The sequence below is a fragment of the Cotesia glomerata genome, linkage group LG5, assembly GCF_020080835.1.
Source record: "Cotesia glomerata isolate CgM1 linkage group LG5, MPM_Cglom_v2.3, whole genome shotgun sequence".
NCBI lineage: Eukaryota > Metazoa > Arthropoda > Insecta > Hymenoptera > Braconidae > Cotesia > Cotesia glomerata.
The window spans coordinates 298694-326651 of NC_058162.1; the positions used below are offsets into that span (position 1 = coordinate 298694).

The 27958-nt window shown below is 33.3% G+C and overlaps 4 protein-coding genes and 2 long non-coding RNA genes across 7 annotated transcripts; 4 read left to right on the top strand and 2 right to left on the bottom strand.

Moving 5' to 3' along the window:
* The first annotated feature begins 1732 nt into the window (after window positions 1-1732).
* Window positions 1733-4791, top strand: LOC123265070 (nuclear pore complex protein Nup85). The gene is made up of 9 exons (XM_044728658.1): window positions 1733-1888; window positions 2012-2117; window positions 2174-2515; window positions 2751-3130; window positions 3214-3533; window positions 3772-3989; window positions 4082-4300; window positions 4392-4491; window positions 4557-4791. Exons 1-9 carry the CDS (start codon window positions 1859-1861, stop codon window positions 4762-4764), a joined length of 1923 nt encoding a protein of 640 aa, XP_044584593.1. The 5' UTR covers window positions 1733-1858; the 3' UTR covers window positions 4765-4791.
* On the bottom strand, window positions 4387-5322 carry LOC123265071. The gene is made up of 2 exons (XR_006509496.1): window positions 5021-5322; window positions 4387-4748 (listed from the first exon to the last, which is right to left on the bottom strand). It is a non-coding gene; the product is annotated as an uncharacterized LOC123265071 (long non-coding RNA).
* A 509-nt stretch (window positions 5323-5831) lies between these two features.
* LOC123264569 (leucine-rich repeat serine/threonine-protein kinase 1) lies at window positions 5832-14779 on the top strand. Its single transcript, XM_044727879.1, has 2 exons — window positions 5832-6465; window positions 6711-14779. Exon 2 carries the CDS (start codon window positions 6712-6714, stop codon window positions 14104-14106), a length of 7395 nt encoding a protein of 2464 aa, XP_044583814.1. The 5' UTR covers window positions 5832-6465; window position 6711; the 3' UTR covers window positions 14107-14779.
* A 210-nt stretch (window positions 14780-14989) lies between these two features.
* LOC123264895 (nudC domain-containing protein 3-like) lies at window positions 14990-15865 on the top strand. The gene is made up of 2 exons (XM_044728412.1): window positions 14990-15342; window positions 15404-15865. The coding sequence occupies exons 1-2, from the start codon at window positions 15037-15039 to the stop codon at window positions 15587-15589; spliced, it is 492 nt and encodes a 163-aa protein (XP_044584347.1). The 5' UTR covers window positions 14990-15036; the 3' UTR covers window positions 15590-15865.
* Window positions 15866-17153: 1288 nt separating this feature from the next.
* Window positions 17154-27901, top strand: LOC123264893. 2 transcript variants are annotated; one of them, XM_044728410.1, is made up of 7 exons: window positions 17154-17609; window positions 21566-21689; window positions 24654-24764; window positions 24967-25104; window positions 25176-25273; window positions 25728-25893; window positions 27264-27901. In XM_044728410.1, exons 1-7 carry the CDS (start codon window positions 17484-17486, stop codon window positions 27365-27367), a joined length of 867 nt encoding a protein of 288 aa, XP_044584345.1. In that variant the 5' UTR covers window positions 17154-17483; the 3' UTR covers window positions 27368-27901. The 2 variants fall into 2 exon arrangements, with proteins under 2 accessions (XP_044584345.1, XP_044584344.1); XM_044728409.1 differs by lacking the exon at window positions 25728-25893 and adding an exon at window positions 25989-26154 and having other exon boundaries at window positions 17156-17609.
* Window positions 17482-18620, bottom strand: LOC123264896. Its single transcript, XR_006509443.1, has 2 exons — window positions 18125-18620; window positions 17482-18070 (listed from the first exon to the last, which is right to left on the bottom strand). It is a non-coding gene; the product is annotated as an uncharacterized LOC123264896 (long non-coding RNA).
* Window positions 27902-27958: the final 57 nt, after the last annotated feature.

Here is a 27958-nt window from a genome sequence, read left to right on the forward strand (position 1 = left end):
AATTTTTTTGTACAAATTTTATCACAAAAGAAAAGCAATTCGAGTATCTAATAAATATACAATAATAATAGTAACAGTATAAAATAAAACTAATAATAGATATGTATGATAACTGATAATGAATAAAATATAGATAAATTAAGACAATTATACGTACAAGACCAACAGACATCACATCACGCCAAATGAAAGGTTTTTTTATACAAAAAAAAAAAAAAAAAATAATAATATTAATGGTTAATCGATATCAAGTTAATGAATTTTTGTAATTCCTCAGTACTGATAAAAAGTTACGATTACGGGGTGTGCAATTAAAGTTTATAGAAAAAAAATGAAACTAGATAAATGTAATACTAAAAACATGAGTTTGTTTTTAAATAATTTATGAGATACAGGGACAGTCTGAACTAAACTGAGAATCAAAGAACACGTTTTTTATCTAGCTTTTAACATTTTACATACTTTTGGCATCACATTTAATATAAATGATGAATAGATGTGTGTAGATAGATTACTTGTACGCAGAGAGTTTAACTACGGGGAAAGGATTTTATTATTTTATACTTTTGTCCGATTTTTATCAATGACACCTTATTTTTTACAATTAGAGCAAATGATTTATTTTATATTAATATAAATAAATAAATATCTTTAAATACATATTAAAGAAAAGAAGAAACAAAACAAATGTAATAAGATATAAGTAATCTGTGCTGATTATTTTTTTTTTATTTTATTTATGCTACCGTGGGTGTACGCTGTTTTTATTAATTAATTATGCTGTGACATTTAACGGCGTTGTTAGACAGTACCCTTCACTTCTTAAATATTTATTACATTATTTTATTTTATTTAAATAACGAGGATTAGATTGAAATATTTTACCAAATTTTTTTTTCTATAATTATTAGAAAAAAATGTAAATTTTTAGATAAATTTTTTTAAATTAATTAATTTATTAATATTGCAAGTGTGGGTACTGTCAAAAATGCCTTTAATAGATTTTACCAATAATTAAGTTTAAATTAAGTAATTAGTAAATAAAAAATTAAGAAAAAAAAAAACAAAAATGTTTTTTTGAGGAATTGGAAAAAAAAAAAGTCGCATCCTTTCGCCGGGTGTTCTCTCGATAAAAACAGATAAATAAATAAATCTAAATCTTTTACATGATCTGCTGTGTACAGAAAAATATACATAATAATAATGATTTAATAAAACAGTGTGATTTTTTTTGGTAAAAGCAATCTAAGACTGAAAAAAATAAACAGAAGAAACAAAAAACAAACAAACTTCTAAATGATAAACTTTTAATTTAAAATAAAAATATGAAAAACTTGCAGAACTATTAATTAAATTATAATTTGTAAATAAATAAATAAATATTAATAATAATAATTAATTGCACCTAAAAACGGCAACTGCGACTTAATCATAATATATGTGGGCTCTGGCAGGTTTTTAAAAAGATGAATATATTAAAGTTTTGTTGTTCCTAATAAATTGCCGACATTTTGCCAGTATAATTATTTTTATATACATATATTTTATTTATAACTATATAACATCCACTTAATTAATTATTTAATTTATTAATAATATGATAATATTATTTTTTAATTTTATTTAACAATCATTAAAGTTAATAATCATCCTAATCGTTTTAGTTTCATTTTTTGAATTTTTGTCATTTTTCCCGCTGATTCTTGCGCATGCTCTGTTATTTTTACCCACGCCGCACTCAATACATTTTACCGCGAATTGAGATTTCACGTAAACATCAATCGCTGTTATTAATAATCTTAAATAATTATTATTAGTTTTTTTTTTATACTGTTGTTTATTAATTAATAATAAAAAAATGGCTGAAGAAGATATTCCACAAATTTTCGTAAGTATTTTTAAAAATTTAATTTTTTTAATAATTCTAACCTAAAATTTACTATTTAATATCAAAGTTTATTGACATAAAACTTGTCAATTTAATTATTTATTTTTTTGTAATAAAAATTAGCAAATACCCGATGATTTATGTAGACGAGCAGGTATTGCAGCTACTTGGAGAACTGGGAATAATCTTGGAGTATTTGCTCACAAGCATATCAATGTTTATTCTGGAGGTTAGTTATTGTTTACCTATTTATTTTAATTTATTAAATTTATAATAATTTTTCAGATAAAAATAGTAATTTTTACCCGTGTGATAGTCAAGTGCATTTTCTCAGACCAGAAATAATATTATTCAACCCGATACTCCGTAAATTAGTAAACGAAAGCAACGGTATTTTTCTTTCAATAAGAAAAATCCAAAAGTCTAATTTCAACGAAGTGAGACCAGAACTTGTACGACACAGCAAACAGTACCGTTCTATTTTAAGGGCTTGCGTCGAAAGCCTGCAAGATACAGCTGAGAATATTTCTGATGATCGAGAGGTGTATGAAAATTTTCTCACTATTTTTTACAATGTTGAATGCGTTTGGCACTTGACTGAAATTTTGTACATTGATACCCTCCCAGGTAATTATTAAATCTTTTAAATATTCTTACTCAATTATATGATACTAATTTATAAAAATTAATTTAGCATATTATTAATAATTTTAAGACTTTTATAAGAAATAAATTATGACACAAAAAAATAAGAAAAAAAAATTTTAATAATTTTAAAATGCAATTTTTTAAAAATAATTTTTTGGAACAAATTTTTTTGTTAAATAAAATTAAAAAATTACTAATTTTTTTTTATTTCAAGGCGACGTTGTACTTCCTCAATTATTAGAATGGGTACGTTTTCATTTTCCATCTCGCGAACTGGCAGCGCTAAAAATTTTATCGAAGAAAACAATCGGCGCTGAATTAGAGAACATTAATTACTGGGAAGCTGTAGTAGGTTGTGCTCTACATGGTAAATTAGACATTGTGTGCGCACTTTTGTCTTTCCACACAAAAGCCGATCATCCGGCTTTCGTAACCGCTACTCAAGCTCTCAAAACAATGCCAGTGTACAATGTTTACGGTGGGTACTCTGTTAATGAATTTACAATGCGCTGGAAGCACTGGCAATCCGATTTGACCTCAAACCTCGAGTACAAAACCTTTATTATCGATCATAATTTAGAAGAGCTTATGAGAGTAAGAAAACTTAAAATTTTTATTTTTCTTTTATCTATTTTAACTATAATTATAATTTTAACATAAATTTTTTTATTGCACAGTTGATATCTGGTGACGAATCAACATTGTGGGAATTCGCGAAATACACAGAAGCGTGGTACGAACTTGTTGCCGCAAAATTACTCTACTCGTCACCTTGCTGCAAACAACCAGAGCTTGCGCAACACGCTAATAACATTGCCGAGCGCTGGCAAGCTGGAAGAAATCTAGATCACATTATTCTCGCTCTGATGGAGAGCGATTTGTACAAAGTTATTGAACAGATACAATATATGAATGACAATGGTTGGTTTGCAGCTCATCTCACCGATTTATTGTACAGTTGCGAGAAACTTAAAATTATGGATGAAGAACAAGCAAAGTATATCATTTTATTCATTATATTATTATTTTTATTCATACAAATAATTTTTACACTTAAATTTATTCAAATTATTTGATAACAGTAATTTTGTGGTCGACTGAAAATCACTAGAATAATTTAAAATATTTATTTTAATTATTATAATTTATTAAATTTAATTGTAATTATTTAAAGATTCGTATGATTTACAACATCTTTGATTTTTAATTAAAAATTTTCTAATGACTTTTTACAGCGTAACAGCACAATTACACGAATCACTTTTGTTAGATTACGGAAGTACATTATTCAGTCACTCATCACTTTGGCAATGCGGAGCAAGTTATCTCGAGCACTGTCCAACATCTGGATTAGCTCGATTAGAAGCATTATTGCAATTCATTTCTATGGGAAGTGAAGCAAGAATTAATAAAATAATTAATGTTGCTCGTAATAATGATTTAATTAATGTCGGTAAGCTTAAATTAATTTTTAAATTGATTATAAAAAAATATTATTTAATAAATTTATTAATTATTTAATTATTAATTTATTCATTATTTTAGTGAGAAGTTTGTGTAAAATACAAGGAATGAAATCTATTAGACGCGGAAGAATAGGAAATGCTTTAGCCTGGGCCATTAAAGCGCAAGACGGTGCTTTTGCTACATACATTGCCGATGAGTTTCTTAAACATTACGTTAATGAAAGTAAAATTCAGTGCAAAGATCTTTTAGAAAATTTAGGAGCTTCTATGTTGACCAGTGACCGTTTAACATTTTTAGGTAAAATATCAATAATTTTATAAATTTTTATATCAATTTATTTATTAATTTTTTTTTTTTTTTTTTTTTTTTTTTTTTTTTTTTTAATCAGGAAAATACTGCGAATTCCATCAAATGTATGAAATGAGAGAATTCAAAGAAGCTGCGCGATTATTAATCGCTCTGATAATTTCAAATTTGACGCCTAAGTAGTAAGTTTTTTATTAGATAATAATTTATTTAAAATCTTTACTAAATTTCCTATTTATATTTCCAGTTTTTGGTCAACACTGTTGACAGACGCGATTCCACTTTTAGAAAGTGATGAAGTTTTGTTTTCAAGTGAAGACACATCCATACTAGCACGCTGCGTCGAAGCACACGGCGACGACCCCAAATTCGAAGATAAACTTGAAATATTCCGGTTAGCGGTCGCGAGAAATCTAGCACGTGCTTTGAATCTCGAAGGCTGCGAAAAGGATTAATTTTATTTTTTTAATGTATTTATAAAATAAGTAAATTAACTTTCCGCTAATCTTAATTATTTTGTAATTTAAATAAACACCGTATTTCTATAAAAACATTACTTTTGACGTTATTATTGTTATTATCAATTGTCAACTTTCTTCAATGTGAAATAGATGATCGATCTTTGGTCATTAGCAGACATGTCTCCTCAACTTTCACGTAATAAAATCTAAATTACAATATTTAGACATAAGAACTCAAGTAATACAACACCTGATATTTTCTAGTTGATCAACTGGATGAAAGCGATAATAACTGGTTTAATAGAGCATGTGATACCTTTGAGAAGGCTATGGAGTATTATTTTCATTTCTCAACGTGAGAATTTATTTTATAGAATATTGAATTATAACAGGATTAGTGTTTATGCTCATGATTTAATATTATTAATGATTTTTATACTTCTTACACTTGATAAAAAATAATTAATACAGTACTTTTAATAATTATTTATTACTTGTAAAATAATAATAGATTAAAGTTTAAGATAACTGTTTTTTACTTTACGGTCACTTGATTTTTCCGGTCATATAATTTATAAGTTGACAAACATAAATTTTTTTAGAATTTTATAACAAAAAAAATTATGATAAAAAAATTCAAATTGCAAAAATTAAAAATAAATTTTTAGAAGCTTTTTTTTTTTTAATAAAAATTAATTTAGTAAATATTTAATAATTTTTAGAACTTTTGTTAACAAATAAATTATGGCAAAAAAGAATAAAAAAAAAATTGACGTTTAGAAATTTAAAAAAACTAAAAATGTAATTTTTTAAAAATAATTTTTTAGAATTAATTTAATTTTTAAAGAAAATTAAAAATTGGTCAAGTGACAGCTAAATTTATTGTCATATTTTTTTATTGTAATTGATTTGTTATAAAATTAAAAAAAAATTGACAGCTGTCAGCTAACTTCAATATCATTAATTAAAAAAAAAAAAACATTTTTTTTGATAAAACACAATTTTTTTACAAACTAGTTTTTCATAAACTATTCATTAAGGTCAACCAGTCAACATACGGAAATTAAATTACGTAATAAGATCGATCTCATTGACGGCTTTAGGTATAAAGATTGATTTCCCGCCTATCATTGTTAAAAAAAATAATTCACCCACACCCAACCAGTATGTTTTTTAAATACACGGACACACAAACACAATAAAACTCCGAGCAGCTGTTGTTATATATCTATTGTTCGTTCCACTGCACACTAGCACGCTTTTCCCAGTCGATAGTATAGAAGTGTTCATTCACAAAATGGAGTCACTCTGCCGCGCGGTGGTCAAAAAAGCCTCCATCTCTGTCTCTATCTAATTGTCAATAATTTTTTGACATTTAAAAAATCACTCGACAATATATTTAGTTAAAGTTGTTTTAATTTCCGGCGACAATGTTTAACCAACAATCGTAAATAATGAAAAAACAGTGCTGTTTTGTTATTGTTGTTATTTGTTAACTTTTTATTTTTAATTGACGGTAATATATTCAGTAATTAAATAAAGGTAATGAAAGTTAAGAAATGATTTTCACTGATAACTGGGAGATAAACAACCTCTTAATATCAGTTTACGATTTGAAGTATCAAGATATAACGTAAATTATTGAGTATTAGAAAAAAATGGAACCCAAGTGAATTTTATTTTCATCATTGAAACGTGAGTATTCATTTTTTCTCAAGAAAAAAATTATTTTACATAATACTGAAATTAAATTTTATGACTGACAATTTTTTAAATTTTTCATATTCACTAAATTATTTTTAAAAATTTTAATAAAAAAATATCACATTTTTAAATTAATTAATTAGCTTTAAAATTTTTTTTAATAGTCAGCTGATTTTACTGATTGATTTTAAAATTATTAGTTATTTAAATAACAAAAATACAAATAAATTTTTTAGAATGGAAGATTACACTCCAGTAGACGAGGACTTTCCTGGTCGGCTTTTACACCAAGCAGCATTGTGGGACAACGCGGAGCTGCTGGAAGACCTTCTGCGCGGTGAGCATGCCCAGTATATAAACAACCAGGACTCGTGGGGCCGCGCTCCGCTGCATGCAGCCGCGATAACTGAAAACTCTAGATGTCTCGGAGTATTATTATCAGCTGGAGCGAATCCGAACATTCCGTGCGGCCCACGAGGTCAGTACCGAACCCCACTGCATGTCTGCGCGGAGCACGGCCACTCTGGGAACATAAAAAAACTGCTGGAGTACAACGTCAACCTGGGAGCCGTGGATGCTAACAATATCAACCCTCTGGCAATTGCTGAGAAGAATAATGACACGACTTGTGTAATTTTGCTGGAAAAAGCAGCTGAGAAGTACGAACTAGCCCGAGCGGCGACTCACGCCTCTCTCAGGGCGGCTTGTATCCAGGGTGACACCGTCGCGGTCAGAAGTATCATTCAAAGTTGCGACTGCTTTGAGTTTGTTGTTAACATGGCGCCCAACGGGGCCAACACTTTGCTTTTTGTAGCCTCAGAACTCGGTCACAGGGACATAGTCCGTCTTCTGCTGGACAACGGAGCAGACTGTCGCAGTCATCCCGTGACAAAGTACTGTCCTTTGTATATCGCTTGCTACAATGGAAAGCTGGAGATTGTTGAGCTCTTGCTCCGGTACTTTCCGAAGCAAATCCAGTCGCTGACTGTCGAGAGATGGCTGCCGATCCACGCAGCAGCGATCAATGGTCACCATTCTGTCGTGGATTTGCTGCTCAAGTTCGAGTATCCTCAGCATCTGAACCAGCGCTTTAAGGATCCGTCCAGTGAGTTCGAGTACGAGATGCCGTTTGACCTCAACACGCAGGACGTCACCGGTCAGAACGTCCTCTACATCGTCAGCGTGCTCGGTAATGTTAAAATAGTTGAACTTTTGCTTAATTTTAGAGTTAAGTCTAACAAAATTAAGGCCGAGGAAGGTATCAGTCAGCCGATATCGGTCTCCAAGCGCAGGATCTCCAGTGGAATTCAGAGATTGATGTCCAGTCTCAATTTCCGCAGCAAGAATAGTGACAAGAGAGACGATAATTTGATCTCGCCAATTAATCTGGATATTTACTGCAACAACAGCTCGGAAACTGCACTGCATGCTGCTGTCAAGGCGGGTCACACGGAGGTCGTTGCAGCGCTGCTTCAGGCGGGAGCTAACCCCAACCTGTCTATCAATATTAAAGTAAACGATGGAAGCACTAGTAGTGCTAGCAGTACTGACAACAACGAGGGAATTACCAGTGTACTGACAATAGCGTGCCAAAATCGCGATGTCAAGATCACTGACTTGTTGCTGAAGCACGGCGCAGTGGACAATGACTGCAGAGCGCTTAAAATTGCAGCACAGAATCGCGATGAAGTTCTCACTGCAAAGCTCCTGTCGATAAAAGCGCATCCTGATCCAGAGTATAAGATCAACAAAAAAGCAATGACTGAAGGAACGCAAACCTCCCATTTCTCAGCATTGTCCAGTTTTGGAAATGTTACCTATCCGTCATTGTTCCCAAACACGCCTACGATGATTAATTGGCATGATCAGCAGTGCAGGCTGTCTCAGATTCGAGGACAATGGCTGATAGACGCGGTGCTTCATGTTAATAAAAAGTTGAATGTGAAGAACAATGATCTGGTGCTCTACGCCATAACTAGGATCGATATTTCTCACAATTCTATAACGACAGTACCTTCGCTGATTTTTTACCTCCAGAGTTTGAAGTATTTGAACATGGCGCAGAATAAAATAGACAATTTGGTTGCCGAGCCGAGTAATCCTAGGGACAAATTGTGTCCTGTGTTGGAAGAAATTTACCTACAGGACAACCGGCTTGAAACGTTGCCAAATTTTTTAATGAACTTGCCAGCTCTTGAAATAATGGATGTTTCCAATAATAAACTGCAGTGCTTACCGGATAATTTGTGGCAAGCACCAAAGTTGAAAGAATTGAACGCATCTTTCAACCTTCTCAGGGATTTACCTAGTCAGGTATCACAGAATATTTCCCGGCGAGTTCAGCGTGACGACATACTGAGCAACAGTCCAAGCAGCAGAAGTATAAACTCCCAGTTGGGGATTCCTCACGAAGATTCCACGGAATTCGAGTCTTTTATCAAGCTAGCCAACGCTCAGATAATTGAGCTGGAAAGGCCGCATGTTTGGACAGAATCCGTCCAAGTGACTGAGAAAATTTCCGACGACACAGAGCCAGGAACTAAATCCGTGCTGACGTCGCTAAACTTGGCGCATAATTTGTTCACCAGCGTTCCAGTGGCTTTGCCATGTTTGGCGGTCAATTTGGTGAGACTCAACATGGCGTATAATTCTCTGAGGTCAATGAGTCACATAACCTCTTACCCAGCTAGTCTGAAACAACTGGACCTGTCGAACAATCAGATTTCATGCTGGCCAAGTCTACCTCAGGTCGACGGAGCAGATCTAATGGAGCAGGCTTCGACTGCTTGTTACTGTCCAGCGACCAACATTCAGTCGCCAATGGTGTCCAACAACAGACAAACAATAACCTCCTTGAGGGACGTTGTTTTGATGTCTGTTTGCACCCACCGGAGACACCTGAGGCTAGAAAACCTAAGAACGTTGGTGCTGGCCAACAATTCTCTGACCAGGATCCAGCTGACTTCAGTCGATGACGGAGAGTCTCCGAATGTTGAGGAAGAAAGCATCGACCGAGATACAAAAATTGCTTACTCTGGATCTAAACTGTACTTACTATTCCCCAACGTCAGTATGCTGGATGTCAGCAGTAACCAGTTGAAGGAAATCCCGCTCAACATTTACGAGTTAAACAACCTCTCGGTTTTAAACATCAGCGGGAATGCTGAAATCACGGAGCTGCCTCCTCAGATGGGTCTTTTGTCGAGACTATGGAATCTGAACACCCAGGGCTGTCGGCTTCAGGAACCATTGAAGTCAATGATCGAGTCCAAGAAGTACAAGACCATGGACGTCGTTGGTTACCTCAAGTCGGTGTTAGAGGACGCAAAACCCTACGCTAGGATGAAGCTCATGATCGTAGGTATCCAAGGAATCGGCAAGACCAGTCTGCTGGAGCAACTTAGGCAAGAAGGTGAGGTCCCGAATAAGAAGAAAGCTTCTGAACACTGGACCAAAAGAATGGGCAATAAGAATATCAATACAAAGACTGCTAAAGGTACCACCATCTCCACTGTTGGTGTAGACATTGGAGACTGGATTTACGAGAAAAAAGTCCGTGGGCAGTCCTCTCATGGACCTGTTTACTTCCGAACCTGGGACTTTGGCGGGCAAAAAGAGTACTATGCTACCCACCAGTACTTTTTATCGAAACGTAGTCTCTATATTGTCGTCTGGAGGATTATTGATGGCCTTAAGGGCATCAATGAGATATTCCAGTGGCTGGTGAACATCCAAAGTCGCGCTCCAAACTCTCCTGTGATTATTGTCGGGACTCACTACGACGTTTCTAATGAACAGAGCGAGTCGCTTCAGCAATACATCCGTGAAAAGTTCATCAACGTAGTGGACGCTGAGAAGTGCGGGCTGCCGAAAGTGATGGAGACCATTGAAATCAGCTGCAAGACCAGGCACAATATTAAGATGCTTTGTAACTTGATTTACGACGTTGTTTTCAGTCTAAGGTCACCTGGAAGCAAGGAATTGCTGCTAGAGCAGCGAGTTCCAGCCAGTTATCTTGCTTTGGAGGATGTCGTGGTCCAACTGGCGCATGACAGAAAGCTTTCTGGAGCAGACCCGGTCTTGAAAGCCGACCAGTACTATGCAGCAGTCAACAATGAGCTTCATAAACTTCACAGGTCGTTTCGAGACCCAGCAGAGTTGCATCAGGCGACGCTCTTTCTTCATGAAAACGGAATTATTTTGCACTACGACGACGCAACGCTTCGTGATTTGTATTTTCTTGACCCTCAATGGCTCTGCGATATGCTAGCTCATGTAGTGACCATTCGCGAGATAAATCCCTTCGCCAGGTGCGGAATCATGAAGCTAGATGACATTCAGCATGTCTTTAAGTCATCTACAATGTCCTCAACAGACACTCAGGGTTATATTGTTAGTTTGCTGAACAAGTTCGAGGTGGCGCTGACCTGGGACTATCGAACTCTGCTTATACCAACTTTGTTACCGACGGAGGAAGACATCCTGAGGAACAATCAGTTGATTAAAATTCCCGTTAAGACGCGGAGCTGGCACGTCAGATCCAAAAAGATATCCACGCCGACAACACCTTCTTCTGGGATTTCAATAGAGAAAAATAGCAGAAACTGTTCGCTTACATCAAGACCCCAGCCAGACTGCTCGGTCACTCGACTGCTTCTGATGTCTTACTTTCCAAGTGGATTCTGGTCGAGACTTATTACCAGGATACTCGCCGACGACGCTATCGTGGAGATAGTCATGTCGTTTATCTCTCCGTTAAAACAAGTTGTTGATGAAAGTGTCTTTTCTGCACTGACCGATACCCACGCAGAATGGGTGCTTTGGCAAACAGGTCTCGAGCTTCGGTATGCAGGTGTGACTCTCCTGAGGCTAAAAGAGGTCAATTATAATCTTAAAAACACGCCTTACGACTACAGACAGTTTAAATTCAAGCTCAAGCAGGACGGAATTTGGTGTACTGTTGATCTGAAGAACTCTGCGATTCTAGAAATTTGGTTCCCGGTGGATACTTTGGTGATAAAACAGCCAATCTTATCAGATTCTGTGGACGATGAACCCATAGGCTACCAAGCGATTGTCGTCGAACCAAGACCAGAGAGTATGCCTCAATTATTGGCGCTGATTGTCGACCATATTGATATTTTATTAGAAGACTGGTACCCGACTTTGGGAACCAGGTTTGTTCATACATCTGAAGGAAAATTGTTAGTGACCAGGTTGATACCTTGCCCGCGCTGTCTTTTGAACAACGGTGACCACGAAGAAACCAGCGATCAAGATCCTGAAGACATTCCCAAGTTTTTTATGAACAACCGGGAACGGCAGAGCCAGGATAGTTACAAATCAGACGGTGATAGTGGCGTGGGCTACGACAGCTCAGCTTCCAGCAGAATGCCATCCTTGGAAGGGCATCCTGATCTAATTCGCCAGTATCCCAAGCCTGAAGGTATTCTCGCCTACTCGTGGATGGTAGAAGAATGCATTTTGTCCGCTTACAGCAATAAGACAATAGCCTGTCCGAAGCACTTGGACATCCCGCTGTCTCACATTGCGCCTGATATTATTTTCATGGATCTTGGCGCGAAGCATCTCATCAAGCCAGAAGACATCAAGCGTGGAAGGATGCTTGGCCGTGGAGCTTTTGGATTTGTTTTCAAAGGAAACTGTCGAGCTCCTGGGAGTGCGGGGAGGATAGACGTAGCAATGAAGATGCTCCAACCCGTTCCACCGGGTCCGAATTCTAAGCCCTCGGCGGTGTTGGCGTACAAAGCCGCTCAGAGTAAGTGGGATCGCGACCCTCTTCAGTATGCCTGTAAGGCCTATTGCACAGCGCGACAGGAATTAAATATTTTGCTGACCCTCAGGCATGTAAATATTGTCCCTCTTGTTGGAATTGTCATCAGTCCTCTGGCTTTAGTTCTAGATCTGGCGCCCGAGGGAGCTTTGGACAACGTTCTCAAGAATTACCGTCGCTCTGGCGCCAAACTGGACCCTTTTACTCTTCAGTCAATAATCCTCCAAGTCGCCAAAGCTATTGAGTATCTTCACCAGCAGCACGTGATCTACAGAGACCTTAAATCTGAGAATGTTTTAGTCTGGCAGATGCCTCTGCCCTTTGTAGAGTTTCCAGAGCATCACAATGTCCACGTTAAAGTCGCAGACTACGGAATTTCCCGGCTGACTCTGCCCTCTGGAGCAAAAGGGTTCGGCGGTACCGAAGGCTTCATGGCCCCGGAGATAATAAAGTATAACGGAGAAGAGGAGTACACGGAGAAAGTAGACTCGTTTTCGTTTGGAATGTTCATCTACGAGCTTGTCACTCTCCGACAGCCGTTCGAGGGACACGAAGCTGTAAAGGAATGCATTCTCGAAGGCGGCAGGCCCCCGCTGACATTCCGTGAGACGCTTTATCCGTGCTATTTATTGGACCTGATGGTTATTTGTTGGGCTCAGAATCCTAAAGACCGACCGACTGCTAGTCAAATAGTCTCGATTGCATCCGCGCCGGAGTTTACTCACTTAATAGACGTGACTCTTCTGACAGAGCGGACTCATGTCACGGCAATAACAGCGACCTCACGATTGCTGGATGATAATGTAAATGGAGATGAAATATGGCTGGGACACAACAACGGGGAAGTTGACATGCTGCTGGGGACGGAAAAAGGCTGGCTGCAGCACGTTAGAATAGAAACACCCGTTATTCCGTACGCGATGTGCGGGCTGGACGGCTACATTTGGATTGGAGACAATGCTGGACAGATTCACGTCTACCTGGGAAGTAACTTTGGCTGTGTGGGAAGCTATAATCTTGAACCTGATCATTATACCGACTCCAAGGTCGTTGGTTTGATCCACCTTGAGCAGCTCAAGCAATTTGCGGTCGCGTTGTACAGTGGGAAGATTTATTTGCTCAACAACAATTTCACGCAGATGAAGAAGACAGAGATAGAGACTAAAGTTGTTGGTAATATTAAAACTTACTCGTTGACAGCGGTTCATCGTCGAAGGCGGGTTCTCGAGCTGTGGACCGGTCAGAGCTTCGGAAGAATAACCATCTACGTTCTCAAGGACTCGAACTTGGTGGACACCTGTGAATTGATCCACATTCCCAATGAAACTGCAAGTAAAAATTTATTCGCTACTTATTTATTGAGCGCTGAGAACTCGGTGCTGAGCTACACTTACCCTGGGTGCATCGTCTACCAGTGGGACGTTGAAACTCGTCAGATTATAAACAAACTTGACATGTCCAAGCTGGTTCCTTGCTCCGAGAGCCTCAAGTCTATTTCCATTGAAGAAAACTTGACTACCGAACGCTGCCAAGTGACGGCGTTGGAGGCCTGTTCCAATCAGCTGTACATTGGTACTACTTGGGGCTGCATCGCAGTCGCTGAGTGCAATTCTTTGAGGCCAATCACCGTTTTTAGGCCGTTCGAGGGCAAAGTGTGCCAAATAGTTGCCTTGAAATCCAATGACAAGAAGAAATTGTTCCTCGCTACTGTCGGGCAGGGATACCGTAGCTTAATTTCACGATACACTGATTATCCACTGGACTGTTTGCTCGCTGAAGATCTTAAGCATAACATGTACACTTTATTGTGGAGGTCCGAGCATTGGTCAGCTGCCTAGAAAATTATTAATCATCAATTAATCAATTATTGTTACTGTATTGAAGATTGTTCTATCAAGAGATATGAATTATTGATAACATTAATAACATATTAATCACCAATTGATACCAGGAGTGCTTTAAGGTGCAAAGTTAAATATTATTAAATATTAAATTAAACATTTTTATATATTATTGTCAAACGTCCAAATATAGAGCTTATATATATATATTTCATTATCCTGGTATATTTATAAATATTGATAAAATATTGTAGCGGTTAATCAAGTATATGATCTCTTCTTCGGGCATTTTCCGTACATACAAATCTTTCTCAATTATTAACGTGATAAAAATTATTACATTTATATAAATCTTCCAATTTCGTTAATATTAATAATTAATTATCCTAAAAATAGTCTGTAGTAGGACAAACAAACAAAAACAAGGCCACTATGAAATTATAGAATTAAGAAATCACTCTTGCGTCCCAATTAATATTTATACAATGTGATAATGCTCTGTAAACCTGTATTGTACTAATTATAATTAATTTATTTAATACTCGGAAATTATTTTATAATACTGAATGAAAATAATTGACAATTTTTTAGAGTTTTAGTATCGTAATTTTGTTGCACGATTTTACGCATCTAATCAAAATAATAAAAATTTTTTTTTTAGTTTAAAAAATTTTACAGATAATAATTATTGATTGTTGAATATATTTTTATTTTTTACCAATTTATTATTTATTTAAATGTAATTTATGCTTGTAAATAATTACGTATTTAATAAATTTTATTGTTGAAATTAACAATAATTAAAAATTTAATTTTTTTGTTATTTTTTTTAGCGATATTTTTTTTTTTTTTTTTTTTTTTTTTTTTTTTTATAAAATGACATTTATGTCATATAAATTTAACATTAAAAAGAAAATTAGATAAAAAATGAGTGATTATACTGCTCGAGTGCAAGATCCAGATAGTTACAATGGTGCTAGTCATGATAACTTCAGTTGGTCGCAAAGTATAAGCGACCTTGACGTGCTCCTGAACATTCCTAGCAGTCTGATGAGCCCCCGTGACCTCAAAGTCAGCGTATCGAGCAAGAAAATCAAGGTCGCGATAAGAGAAAAAAATATTACTGGCGCCGATAGTCCTGAAAAATGGTCTCACTTGTTAAACGGTCAATTATCATTCCCCGTAAAGCAAAATGAAACCATTTGGAGTCTAATTCCTAACCAGCATATTCACGTAAATATTAAAAACTTTTAACAAAATTAAATAATCATCTCAATCTTTTAATTAATTGCAGATTCATTTGGAAAAAGCCGCTGAAAGGTGGTGGGAAGCTTTGATAGTCGGTGAGCCTAAAATAAAATTAAGTGAAATAGACTGTTCGCGCGATTACAGCGAACTTAAGCCAATTGAGCAAAGCAAGTTGCAAGAATTGATGTGGTATCAACAACAAAAATTACTATCTAGGTCAAGCGATAAATAAAAAACAATAAATTAATTACATTAATAATTAAACAGCAATATTTGTTTAATTACTTCTGCTTCTATCAGCTAAAATTTCTTGATACTTGACACTCGTAAATTAAATCATGCAATACGCTGTTCACATTTGACTAAACATATATCAAACATCAAACCGTTCGCTCTAATTTTTTGCAATAAATAATTCCATTTAACCGTTATATTGGAATATTAACGACATTATAAGTAAAGGTCTAGAAAATTAAAAATCAACCAGCAATTACGTTTAATAAATCGAAAAATAATTAATGTTATTAGTGATTTTTTAATATTGATAAAATCCTTTTGTTAAAAAAATAAATCCCATTTTTTTTTTTTTTTTTTTTTTTTTTATAATGGTAGAAGAGTTATAGATGATTAGATTAGAAAGGAAGAAAACTTGCTGATGACTGGCAATCGGTGACATGCAATTATGAAATCTACTTGAGGTTTCAGATTTTTAGCTGAATATGTGACAACGCTTTTGTAATAATGAGCGTAGGTTTACATCAACTCCGATGGGCAAATACATATCAAGGCTAAATCTTCTGGGCTTAGCTTTTTTTGTAGTATAAATATAAATAAAAATATTACCCCCTATAGCAGTCTGACGGGAGCAGCAGGTGCGTGAGAAATCAAGACCAAGTTTACTCCTCTTTTCGATCCTATACACCCATTCATGTTACGGTATCTCTGGTTTTACGTTTCTCGAGACTTCCCAAGGATTTGTAAAACTAGAAGCCAGTGTTTTTTTTTTTTCTAGTTTAAAAATTATCTCTGAAATATAATATCGGAGATAAGATGAGTTTGTTTTTTATATAATTTAGATTTGAAGAAGTGAAGAAGAAAAGTCATCAACAAACATGTTTGTTAATTAGCCAGCAATCTAGATTTCCTCAAAAAATAAAATAAAAGCATTAAAAATAATAAAATCAGGAGTTGCATGTTAATGTTATTGCTGGAATTTTTCTGGCACGGTACATGCAATGTGTAATGCAACTCAATACAACGCGTAGTTAAAGATCGGCATTCCAAATCCCCGGAATCCCTATTATACACCTCAGTATAGATATAGACATCGGCTCTTTTCTCGGCTCCGATACTCATATTATATAGTTGTCGGTATAGTTAGTCACTGAAGAAGAGGGACAGGATTGGATTGTAGGCTCATGAAACAGGTAACCATCTCAGTTCTCATCCCGAGGCTCTCTCCGACTCACCTTCTTCTTTCAAGATGTAAAAAAATAAAAAAAACCAATTAATAAATAAGAAATTAAAATATTTAGTTTCCTGATCAAGTTGGTCTCAATAAAAAATAACTTGGACATTGGTATTACTTGAATGACTCAAGGAGGTTGTTTAAAACCCCGAGGAGGTTGAGAACCGCGGGAGGTAAAACACTGGCAATATACCTGCTTGAGGACTATTCATCCCCACCTGCACTGGTTCCCTCGCCTTTCTTCAGAGTTCTCCTTCAGTTCTCCCGTATGGACAAAGTGTAGCCAAGTCCCAACTCGATTCGAGTTTCTGCTTTTCTCCAGGTAAGCTACACCACATGACCACAGTCGCGTCGCGCCGTTAGTGTTGTTGCCGAGAGAATGGTATTATGTGCTCCTAAGTGCTTATTTAAAATAATAATTACCTGTAATTAATAATTGTGGTTAATAAATAAATAAATAATTTATTTATTAAAAAGAATAATAAATACATGTGGAATAGTGGTACCTGTTTGTGTCTTACGGATGCTCCTGGTATTTCAAAGTTACTCGATAAAATCACCAGATCTTAGTAAAGATCTCGGTACCTGGAGTACCAGCATCAGTAATAATTTATAATTATTTAATATTATATAATAATAAATAAATAATTGATTTAAAATGCCTTGCTCGGCGGTGACACTATCTCTGGCGACCATAACCGGCATAATCGCGACGGCACTTCTTGCAATAGCATTTTCCACGGATAACTGGCTTTACACGGAGGTCAAACGCGCCCAAATACAGGTATTGAATTTAGCTATCTAGTATTATAATTTATTAATTATTATTTTAGTATAATAATAGTAGTGTCTGGCGGATTGATTAATATTAATATAAATCAGTATGCTGAGCGAGGCAACTAAGGCGCGTTTTAATGGGCTGAGTAGCATAATATCCTGGGAGGAATGCTGGCTGAACACGGCGAGGAGCATAAAGAACAAAAATAATAAAAAGTAACTAGGATCGTAGGCTGGTTAGAGGATCTTGTAAAATTGCCGGCTTCCTGGATTAAGCTAGGCGTCCTTGCACCGGGTTAATGTCCTGGGTCGCAGGGCTCACGAGCTCGAGATTCTTTACGATTTTCTACCTCGATAAAAGCTTTTTCTTGAGCACCTTCATCCGTCTACCAGCCACTTATTCTGTATTATATTACACTACAATGAGTCGAGTCGCTGGAGTTGTGCAAATAACTCCTTACCTGTGAACTAAATGTTAACCCTTTTTATAATTACTCATTGCTTTGTTTTATAAGTACATACCGAAGGTTTTTTTGCTCAAGGACTCGAGTTTCACTTGACCTGCAGAATCTTTATCGATTTTAATGCAGGTCATCTTCTTCTTTAAAATCGACATCTTAGTTATTTAAATTTTTAATTTAATTGTTACAAATAAATAAATAAAATTATTCACTGGCACAAATGTTTTACTAAAACTACCACTTAAACTTTTTCCAAGAATGAAAGAATTACTAATTGTTCAAACACGAGATCTCCGTTAGCTTAGGACCATTATTGATGTTAACAAATGAAAACAAATTGTTGACTTATGATTTAAAACTTGACGATCAATGATCAGGAGCCTTTCCAAGCGATCGGCATTCCTCGCCGCGCCCATTTCAGCTTAGCTCAACGAGTTTTGAATTTAGTTTTGAATTTTTATGCCCAAACAAATACCGAGCTTACGTAATTATTTCAAATTCTCATTAACAGGCCAATTAAACCAATAAGCACGTTCTTAAAATCTAAAACTGTCAAGTATTATCGTCATTATTATTAATTAACTAATTTTAAATTAAATTATACTCAAGTTAGCTGACAACTGTCAATTTTTTTAATTTTTATAACAAATTAATTGAAATAAAAAAATATTTTTAATTTTCACATATAGAATTTTTTATTAATTTTTTTTTTTTTTTTATAATTTAATTGCTGTAAAATTATTTAAAAAATTCTGACAGTTAACTTCAGTATGAAAATTAAGTTAGCCGACATTTAAAAATTTTTAGAATTTTTTTTTATTGAAAAAATGATTAAAAAAAAGAAATTTTCACCTGTAAAACACTTTAAAAACTGTAAGTGCAATTTTTAAAAAATATTTTTTTCTTCTAATTTAATTATTTAAAAAAAAAAATTAAAATCCTCTCGGCTAACTTTATTATTATAACTTCAGTATATCTTAAATTAACTTTAAGCATACTTTTGATATCTAACTTAAAAATAAAAATTTTTGAACGCGCTGTCAAAATAGATATTTGTAAATGTGAATACACGAATGTATGTGCCTTGTATATATTTATTAACGATCCTCGTGAAATAAAAATAAAAATATGTTGCTCTTACACTGGAAGAGCGAGTAGCTGCGTGGATCGTACAGTTATTTACCACCACGTAAACGTGATGAACGTCGCTGCATGTACACACGAGAAAGTCCTCGGATATTACACGGGTTTTGTGTTCCACAATGTCTGCATGTACAGGTGTACGGAAAAAATATATCCACAATTAAATCCACATTGCTTCAAGACTTAAAATTATACCAATAAATTTATATGTATATTTATATTGTAAATGCATAACATATTTAATCACACTTACATTCAGGTCACGCATTAAATCTGCTAATTACCATTGCGTGAATTATTGTCCGACTTAATATATCATATTATCTATATATATATATTTATAAATCTCGGTAGACAAACTCGTTTTTGATAAAAGAAAGTTGATCGTGAAATTCCCATTTGTCAATATGAAAATACATATTTTATGAATCATATAAAAAAGTAAGTAATACAAGGAGAAAACTGTGGGATAACAGTAATATAAACTGGTTGACAATTTTAGAAATTATTAATTAACCAAGAATGCGTACATCTGGCTGATGGTTATTATCAGTATTTATTATTATTACTTAAATATTTTTGTTACTAATTAAAATAATAAATAACGAGTTGTTATTATTTTTTTTTTATAAGTGTAATAGATATATTTTATATAAAGAGAAGTTATCTAGCAGACTTCCGGGAAAATATTCTGTGAAGTGACCATTAAATAAAATAAAATAATATTTATTAGCAGCAGTAGTATCGGTATGGCTGAATAACTTTGAGATTATTCTTCTTCACAACCGCGATTGATAGATTCACATTAATTTCAGGCGTGGTAAAATATATTGTTGGCATTTTCCTTTCCATCTTATTATTATATACATCCATACTGAAGAAATCGTCGTCGTTGCATCGGCGGAACGGAGATATACGATGTGAAAGCAGCTGAAACGGTTTTAACCTGATATAAGTTGGGTTTTATATTTTTTAACTACCTACGGGACGGTTGTTAACGCGCGTTGATTACTGGGATCTGTAGATAACATTCAAGTCAGCTTTTGTTGCTCAATACATAAATAACTTAACATGTTCTGGGATGCTCACTATAGAGCCAATTTTTAAATTTGTACTTTTATTTTACAAAACTATTTTTCTTTGTATGACAATTTTATATTGTTTGGATTTCTTCAAGGTAAAACAATTTTAAACGCTTGCTGTAATTTACAGTACTTACTTTGATAAGATAATGGTCGTAACAATTATTTTGAGGTATTTGTTCAATATTAAGCTCTATTCTGCGCCAGCTTTTTTGCAACTTGATGAAATTTATTCAACAATTGTTTTCTGCTTGCAATATTTAATAAGATTGAGGAATTTAAATGCGTTGTTATTGTTATTGTTGGATAAAACGAGTTAAGCATTAACTATTAGTGATATCAGAAATATTTAACGACCTGCTAGTAATTAAATAATAATTATTATTATTATAGGAATTTTTCTTGGCAATATTTCATGTTGTTTGAAACGTTATCGGGGATATTAAAGTTGTGTTTTATTGTTTGTATACAATTATTATTCTAATGAGAATTTAGATAGTTATATTGTCGCAAATATATTTCTTCATTAGTGTGGAATTTTTCTTTTTAATGATTGTCAATTATTTCAAAATAATTATACATTTTTTTGGGCAAGTTTTCTATTTTTTTTTTTAACTTCAATTCAAAATTTATTAAGTATTTTATTTTTAAAATCAATAAAAGCAATTTAAATTAATTAAATATATTGAATTCTTGAAATACCGCTTTTTATATCTTTCTTCTTAAATTCTATTTTTTATTCATGGTAATTATCATTTTGTATAATGAAAAAATACCATCGGAATGAAGAAAGAACTCTAGTAAAATAAAGAAAATATTTATAAGTTTTAAAAGTCAATAAATTATTCTAATGAAAGTTATTTCTTCTCTTTAATTTAATTAAAACTTAAAAATTTTAAATGTACTAATCAATTTTTGAAGTTATTCCAGTTAATTTCACGGTTGTAAATAAGTTACGAGTTGAAATAATCTCTATAGAAGCTCATAAATATTTAGAAAAAAAAATATCTGTGAATACATTTAACCCGTGAAATAAAATCTTTTGTCATACAAATACGTGCTATAATATTTCAATCGATTGATTCAGTAGAATACGAATGACAACAGCCGTTAAGTATTTGTAAATACGAGTTATGATGCAAGAATTAATTCGCTGGCCTTGAGAGAGACATTCAAGCCTCCGGCTCTCTTATTATTGTCAATATTTAAATTACACTTTTATCTATTGTACTATTATATTATATTAATTTAATTAAAACAATTTCGTATAATTTCAGCAATATGCGTCGAAAAATGGCGAACAAAATCACATTGTTGAACAGATGAACTCGAAATTCTATTACTACACAAGAACGCAAGGACTCTTCAGGATATGTTACCCGAAAGAACGCCCTCCGAAAGGTAAATATCTAAATATTGATTACGATTGATGATAACATCAAATACCTGTAAATAATAATAATAATAATTATGATTACTTTCTAACGGTCATAATAATGAAATGAAACGGCGTTTTATCTCTTCACTTAGACTGCTAGGACCCCCACGTAATAGGTTAAACGTTGAATAAAACACCCGGTGAATTATCAGGTGAAATCTTAAGAAGTATTTAAGATTCTTCCTTCTTATATCAACTACAAAAGTAGGTCTAATGTTAACTATTATGCTTATTATTAATTATTCGTGTGTCATTTGTTAAAGCCGGAAGAGTATATTTTTTTTAACTGTTAATTTTTCTTGAATTACCTGGAATAAATATTCAAATCTAATTAGCTGGGATAAAACTGCAGTCATTGTCCTGATCTCTTCTTTGCTCTTGAGTGATTCACGCACAAATTCACGCTATCGATACTTTATTTTCTTTTATTTTAATTTTTCGAGATGTTATTGTTGTAATTACTGGTTGAGGTGATTCGAAGATAAGATACTCCGAGTTTAATTGAATATATTTGAATAATAATTACATGTTGGAGTAAATCTCAGCAATAGAGAAAGTCAAGATGAAAAAATAATTTTAGTTTTATTCACATTCACTTTTAGAAAATGTAATAATTTGAAAAAATTATATTATTTAGATAACTAATTATAATTATAATAATTATATAAATAATTTAGTATATTTAATAGTGGAGCAAGATATTAAATAACAGAAAAATTTTTGTTATAAAAATTAATGTAAAACTTCCTTTAAATATTTTCATATCTAATCTTTTAAATTCTATAAATCTGTAATTAAAATATTTTTATTAATAAAACTATTTCAAAAGAGCATTATATAAACAAAATAGTAAATATTATAAATTATAATGATATTAATGATATAAAATACCGGCATTCACTTTTACCCATTTAAATAAAAGCTTACACAATTAAAAAAAAAAAAAAAAAAAAAAAAAAAAAATAAACCATTAAAATAATAAATAAAGGTTGTGTTATGTATTTCCGGTGATGATTTGTTAACGCAAAAATAACATTAAATTCCGTTAACACGTTAATCACTCGAAATCAGCAGCCGGATCATAACCGTTAGCACAAATGTTAATTACTTAATTGATAAATCTGCGGTCGTGGCTCGTGCTTTGATAATACGCTTATTTTTTATCTGTATTGGTATTTATTTTTATTATTTACCAAACTCAATGCAAAGAAATTTGCATCAGTGCAAACAACAGCTCACGCGATTCCTGAGGGGATAATATAAACCAGTCTGCAAACAAAAGTTCTGTTATAACTTATCAAGTCTGATGATGATGATGATGATGATGATTTTGTATATGATTATGTATTATACTTATGATTATGCATTTAACTGAACCTCTGTACTCGGAAGAAATGTGGTAATAATAAAAATAATAATAATAATATATTATACAAGAGAAAACATAACACTGACAAATGGGATTCCCATGACACAGAACCAGAGGATTTAACTTGGGAGTAAAAGAGCCGAGTCTCATATTAGTTACTATCAGGACGGAAATAACTGATGGCCTCTGGACTCTACTTGGAGTATCGAGGTACCGTTCAGTTTGACCGAGAGTACCTTATCGGGTTTTGGCATTCGCATGTCACACATCCGGCGTAGCTTTGTTTCCGGTTCTTATACGGCCAGTTTACGATATTTTATTTACGATACGTGATCAAACATCGTCAGGCTTATTGTTATTTTATTTACAATCACGATCATTGATATTTTTAAATTAAACGGTGACGTAGTACAGCAGACTGACACAGAAGACAATCTGAAAGAAAGAAAAAAAATTCTTCTGAGAAGCTATAATGAAGATCGAGGATTGATGACGATTTTACCTTACTTTTAATCCTGTTTTGTGTTAACTAGACACATGTCTAGTAACTGTTTATAAGCTTACTTACCAGCTTTTACGTTCAGTTGGGAAGTTTGTAGTAACTATAGAGAATTTAGAAGCCGTTTTGTTGTCCTAGATACTGATGGTACTTGGTATTCATCTTTGATAGATCTATTACACAGTTGGTTAGATTACATTTTAATATTTTGTATTATAGATAGTTATTTATTATATTGACTGACCTGAAAATGGTTGGTTTAACATTATGAGAAATTTTTTAAATATTTGTCTTGTGAACAAATGCTTTTTTTTTTTTTTCTTATTTTTAAAACAAACTAGTGTTTTAAATAAATTAATAACTTGATGAGAGAATGTTATGTAATTTTGCTCATCTAATTGGCAATGAAAATTAAAATATAAAAATATTAAAGCATTTAAAACGGTAGTTTTAATGTCGATTACATGGCTCGCATAATTATATGAAGACAATCGTAATTTACGATGGCTTTTGAATACTTAATTGCAGCTTAGATTTAAAGATATAAAGATCATAGATTAATAATGAATAGATTTTCCTCTGGTAAAGTTATGCAAAGATATTAAATGTGAGAAACTCATAAGCTTTGGTCACGTAATTAGACCTGGTTATCGAAAGTAAGGATGTAATCCAGCAAACAATGAACCTGAGCTTTAATAATTACCAATTGTAGTTGTAATTATTAATATATAATAAAATAATATATAATTATTTCTCATAAAAATTAAAATACGTCCTTGTGCTCGTTTAATTACGAGGTATCTCAAGAGTTTACGATGGTACTCCTTTCCTTATATATTAGAAACAAGCCTACATGTTGATGAATAAACAAGACTTTCAGTATCGCCATATAAAGACGGCATGCTGGCTGTCATTTCTTCCACACCATCACGATGACGATAAACTTTTATTGATCTCCCTTTTCCTCGGTCCTTAAGTTAAAGTGTCTTTCACTGTAAATTCACGCTTGTTAATGTTAATTTATCTTAAAAATTTTTTTTTTTGCTTTTTTGCTTTCAGTTGAGACCTACCTCAGTCCCGTGGAAACTCATTGTATGAATGTCGACTACTTCCTCCCAGATTCTGAAAATGAAACCCGGGGATTCTCAGATGATGCCATGGCACGACTCCGTAAGTAGATTTTTTATTCTATAAAAAAAAAAAAAAAAAAAAAAAATTACATGATTCTGTACTTATATATTTACACTGATTGTCAGTTTGCAGAGGTTTCTATTTACGCATTGAAGCTTAAAATCTAAAAAATTTCTAAAATCACGTCTTGCCTACTTTCAGTTAGACAAATAAAAATCTAACTAAGTAATTTACCTTTCAGACATGGGAAGATCGGTAATCGCTCTCTTTATTCTGGGATTCCTCGCGATCTTTATCGCATTCTGGACCGGAGTCGTCGGATGTTGGAGAAGATCTCACGGAAATGTCACTGCTACAGCGATACTTATGCTGCTTGCCTGTAAAAATCTTAATTAAATTTAATATTTTTAATTTTAATTTCTAAATAATTAATAAAAATAAAAACATTAGGCTTACTGAGTGCTGGCGCAATGGGAATTTGGCATGGTGTTGAGTACTACGAGAAAGAAAAAATGGTGGGCGAAGAATACTATCAACAATGGAGCAACGTGAGTCATTAACTTATTAATTATTTAGTAAATGTATTTATTTTATTTAAATACACTATTATAATTAAAGGAGTAGTTAATAGTGTTAAGAGAGAAATTATATGGGAAGTTGACAGTGATCAGTGAAAATAAGAAACTTATTATGAATAAACTTTGGGCTGAATTTATATTAACAACAACAACAACAGCAATATATACTGTAGAGCAAACAATGTGAATATTTATATAAAATTTCTCACGAGTCATTGCACGTCCCGGATATTTTCTCTAATTTCATCTAGATATATAAATGTGGATACTTTCCTGCTGGGATTGCGCTTTTCATGCGCTACTTTCAGGTGTCATTAGTCAAGAAGTTTCCAGCCAGCGATATAAATCCGTAGAATATATAAGAAGAAATGACGGATGAAGTAGAGTGAGAGTATTGTATAAAATAAATTTTTTATCTTGACAGGTGTTGAAGAATAACGTAGCCCAGTGGTATGACTGGTCATTTTATTTAGCCTGGCTGGGAGTCGCAGCGTGTTTTGCGACGATGACTCTCTTCTTGATAGCGGCTTCCTGCTTGAGGAAGGAGCGAGCGCGCGAGCAGGCCGCAAACATTCAGTACATAATGCCAGGTGAAATATTACTAAAGCAATTAACTAATGGATGTATGTTTTGTTTTGTCTGATTTTGGGGTCTCCCTTGGCAACCTGATCCTGGTGGAGTGTAGATCCTCAAGGAAAACTCGCTAATCTCGTACGACTGGTCGTACGTGGTTGCTTGGGTCGGCGTCGGGTGGGCGCTCATAAGCGCAATATTGTTTAGCTCCGCTGCGATTTGCTTGAAGGGCGAGAGAATTCGCGACGAAGCGATGAACATGCAGTACCTCATGCCTGGTACATACGTAACACTTTTGCTTGTACTAACTTAGTTTTATAGGTTGATAAAGGTTCAATCGCTGAAAATTTCATTTTAAATTATTTTTTTTTTTTTTTTTGTTCAAGAAATCAGTAAAAATCTAAATAACAAAATTAAAAGACATTTTATTGTATTTGGGATTTTTAATATGATTGAAGAAATGAGTTTATATTCAGCGATTACACCTCTTTTGTAAATTATATTAACATTTATTTTATAGAAATGTAGAATAAGTATAAATACACTAATGGGCAATTTATTAATAGAAATTTACTATTACAATTGAAAGTTTTTATTCATTTTTATCGGTTATTAAGTAATTATGTTAATGTTTATTCATTGAAGAACTAGAGAAAACGGTAATTAAAACATTCATTAATTCCTGGTTTTATTTATACCGAATTTCAACATTTCCGAGGTTTGCCTAATATTTGCAATTAACGTATCATTCACAAAACCGCAACTAGTCAATTAATCCTGATTATTTGTAAAGATAATTAACCTTTTTAACAATTATTTGCTGAAAAAATCATAACTATATTAATAATAATAATAATAATAAAATAATAATTTAAAATGTAAAAAAAGGACATGAGAGCTGAATATATTCTTCCTTACAGGTACTTTTACTTTTTTTTTTTTCTAGTATTACGCTCTGTTTGCCCCGGATTAGTATAATTTTGTCACGCTCTGACTCTAAAAAGGCTCCGGACTTTCTATGTCGCCTTTTTCCGTCTGCGATCGATAAATCTATCGATAAATACTTTTTTTTTAATCAATAAACATCCGCGATTTAACGCCTCTGAGCGCGGTCAAACGAGGATCCGCGGTAAATAAAAGAGCTACGGCAAAAGGAAAGTGGCATACTTGCCTAAATAATTTTCTTTCTCAAGTAAATTGCAATTAAATAATTATACCCCAGTTAATCTAATGATACTGTTTTACTTTGTTACTCTATAAATTTTTTTATAAAAATTTGCCCATCGGGATTTTTAATCTCTAATATTGATATTGAATTTTTTTTTGCTGTACTGACAGTAATGATATGCTATTATGGTGATAATAACAAAAAAATTTATGATTACAGTGTATCCACAAAAGCAGCAATACGCTTACGCCTCATATCCTGCACCAGCGGCTTATCCAGGTCCTTACTACCACGGCTCTCAATATGGACCTTACAATTATTAGAAGAAAGACTGTACGATAAGCCGGGAATTTATTGACACAATTATTTCACAAATTCTATTCATCTAAATGACTAAACAAAGAATGTCATTTCTTCTCTAGTTAATTCAATTGCAATTGATTATTTTAAAACTTGAAACATAAAAAAATTTTTTGTTAAAAATTATTGTCCTAGTACTTAATAACTACATAGAATTTTTTATATTATATAAATAATAAATATATATAATGTTAACATATATAATATGTATGAATGTAATAACGTGTATTTAACGGTTAGTTAATAATATTAAAATAATAAATTTAATAAGACGGCTGATCTTGCTCAAAATGGCTCGGTCTTTTAGGATTCATGTATTTTTAATAATATTTTTTTAACGTTATTGATAATTAATATAATAATTATCTACTTTGTGCTAATTTCAACTGTCGTAATTATTGTTACGTCAAAATGATACTCGATAGGTGCGATTAACTAATGTGAAGATGAGTAGTATGTACATTATTGTATTGCACATGTTTATAGTTTCGTAGTGTCATTAATTTGTTAACATAAAGCATTTTTATTTTATTGAGAGTGCTGTTACTTTTATA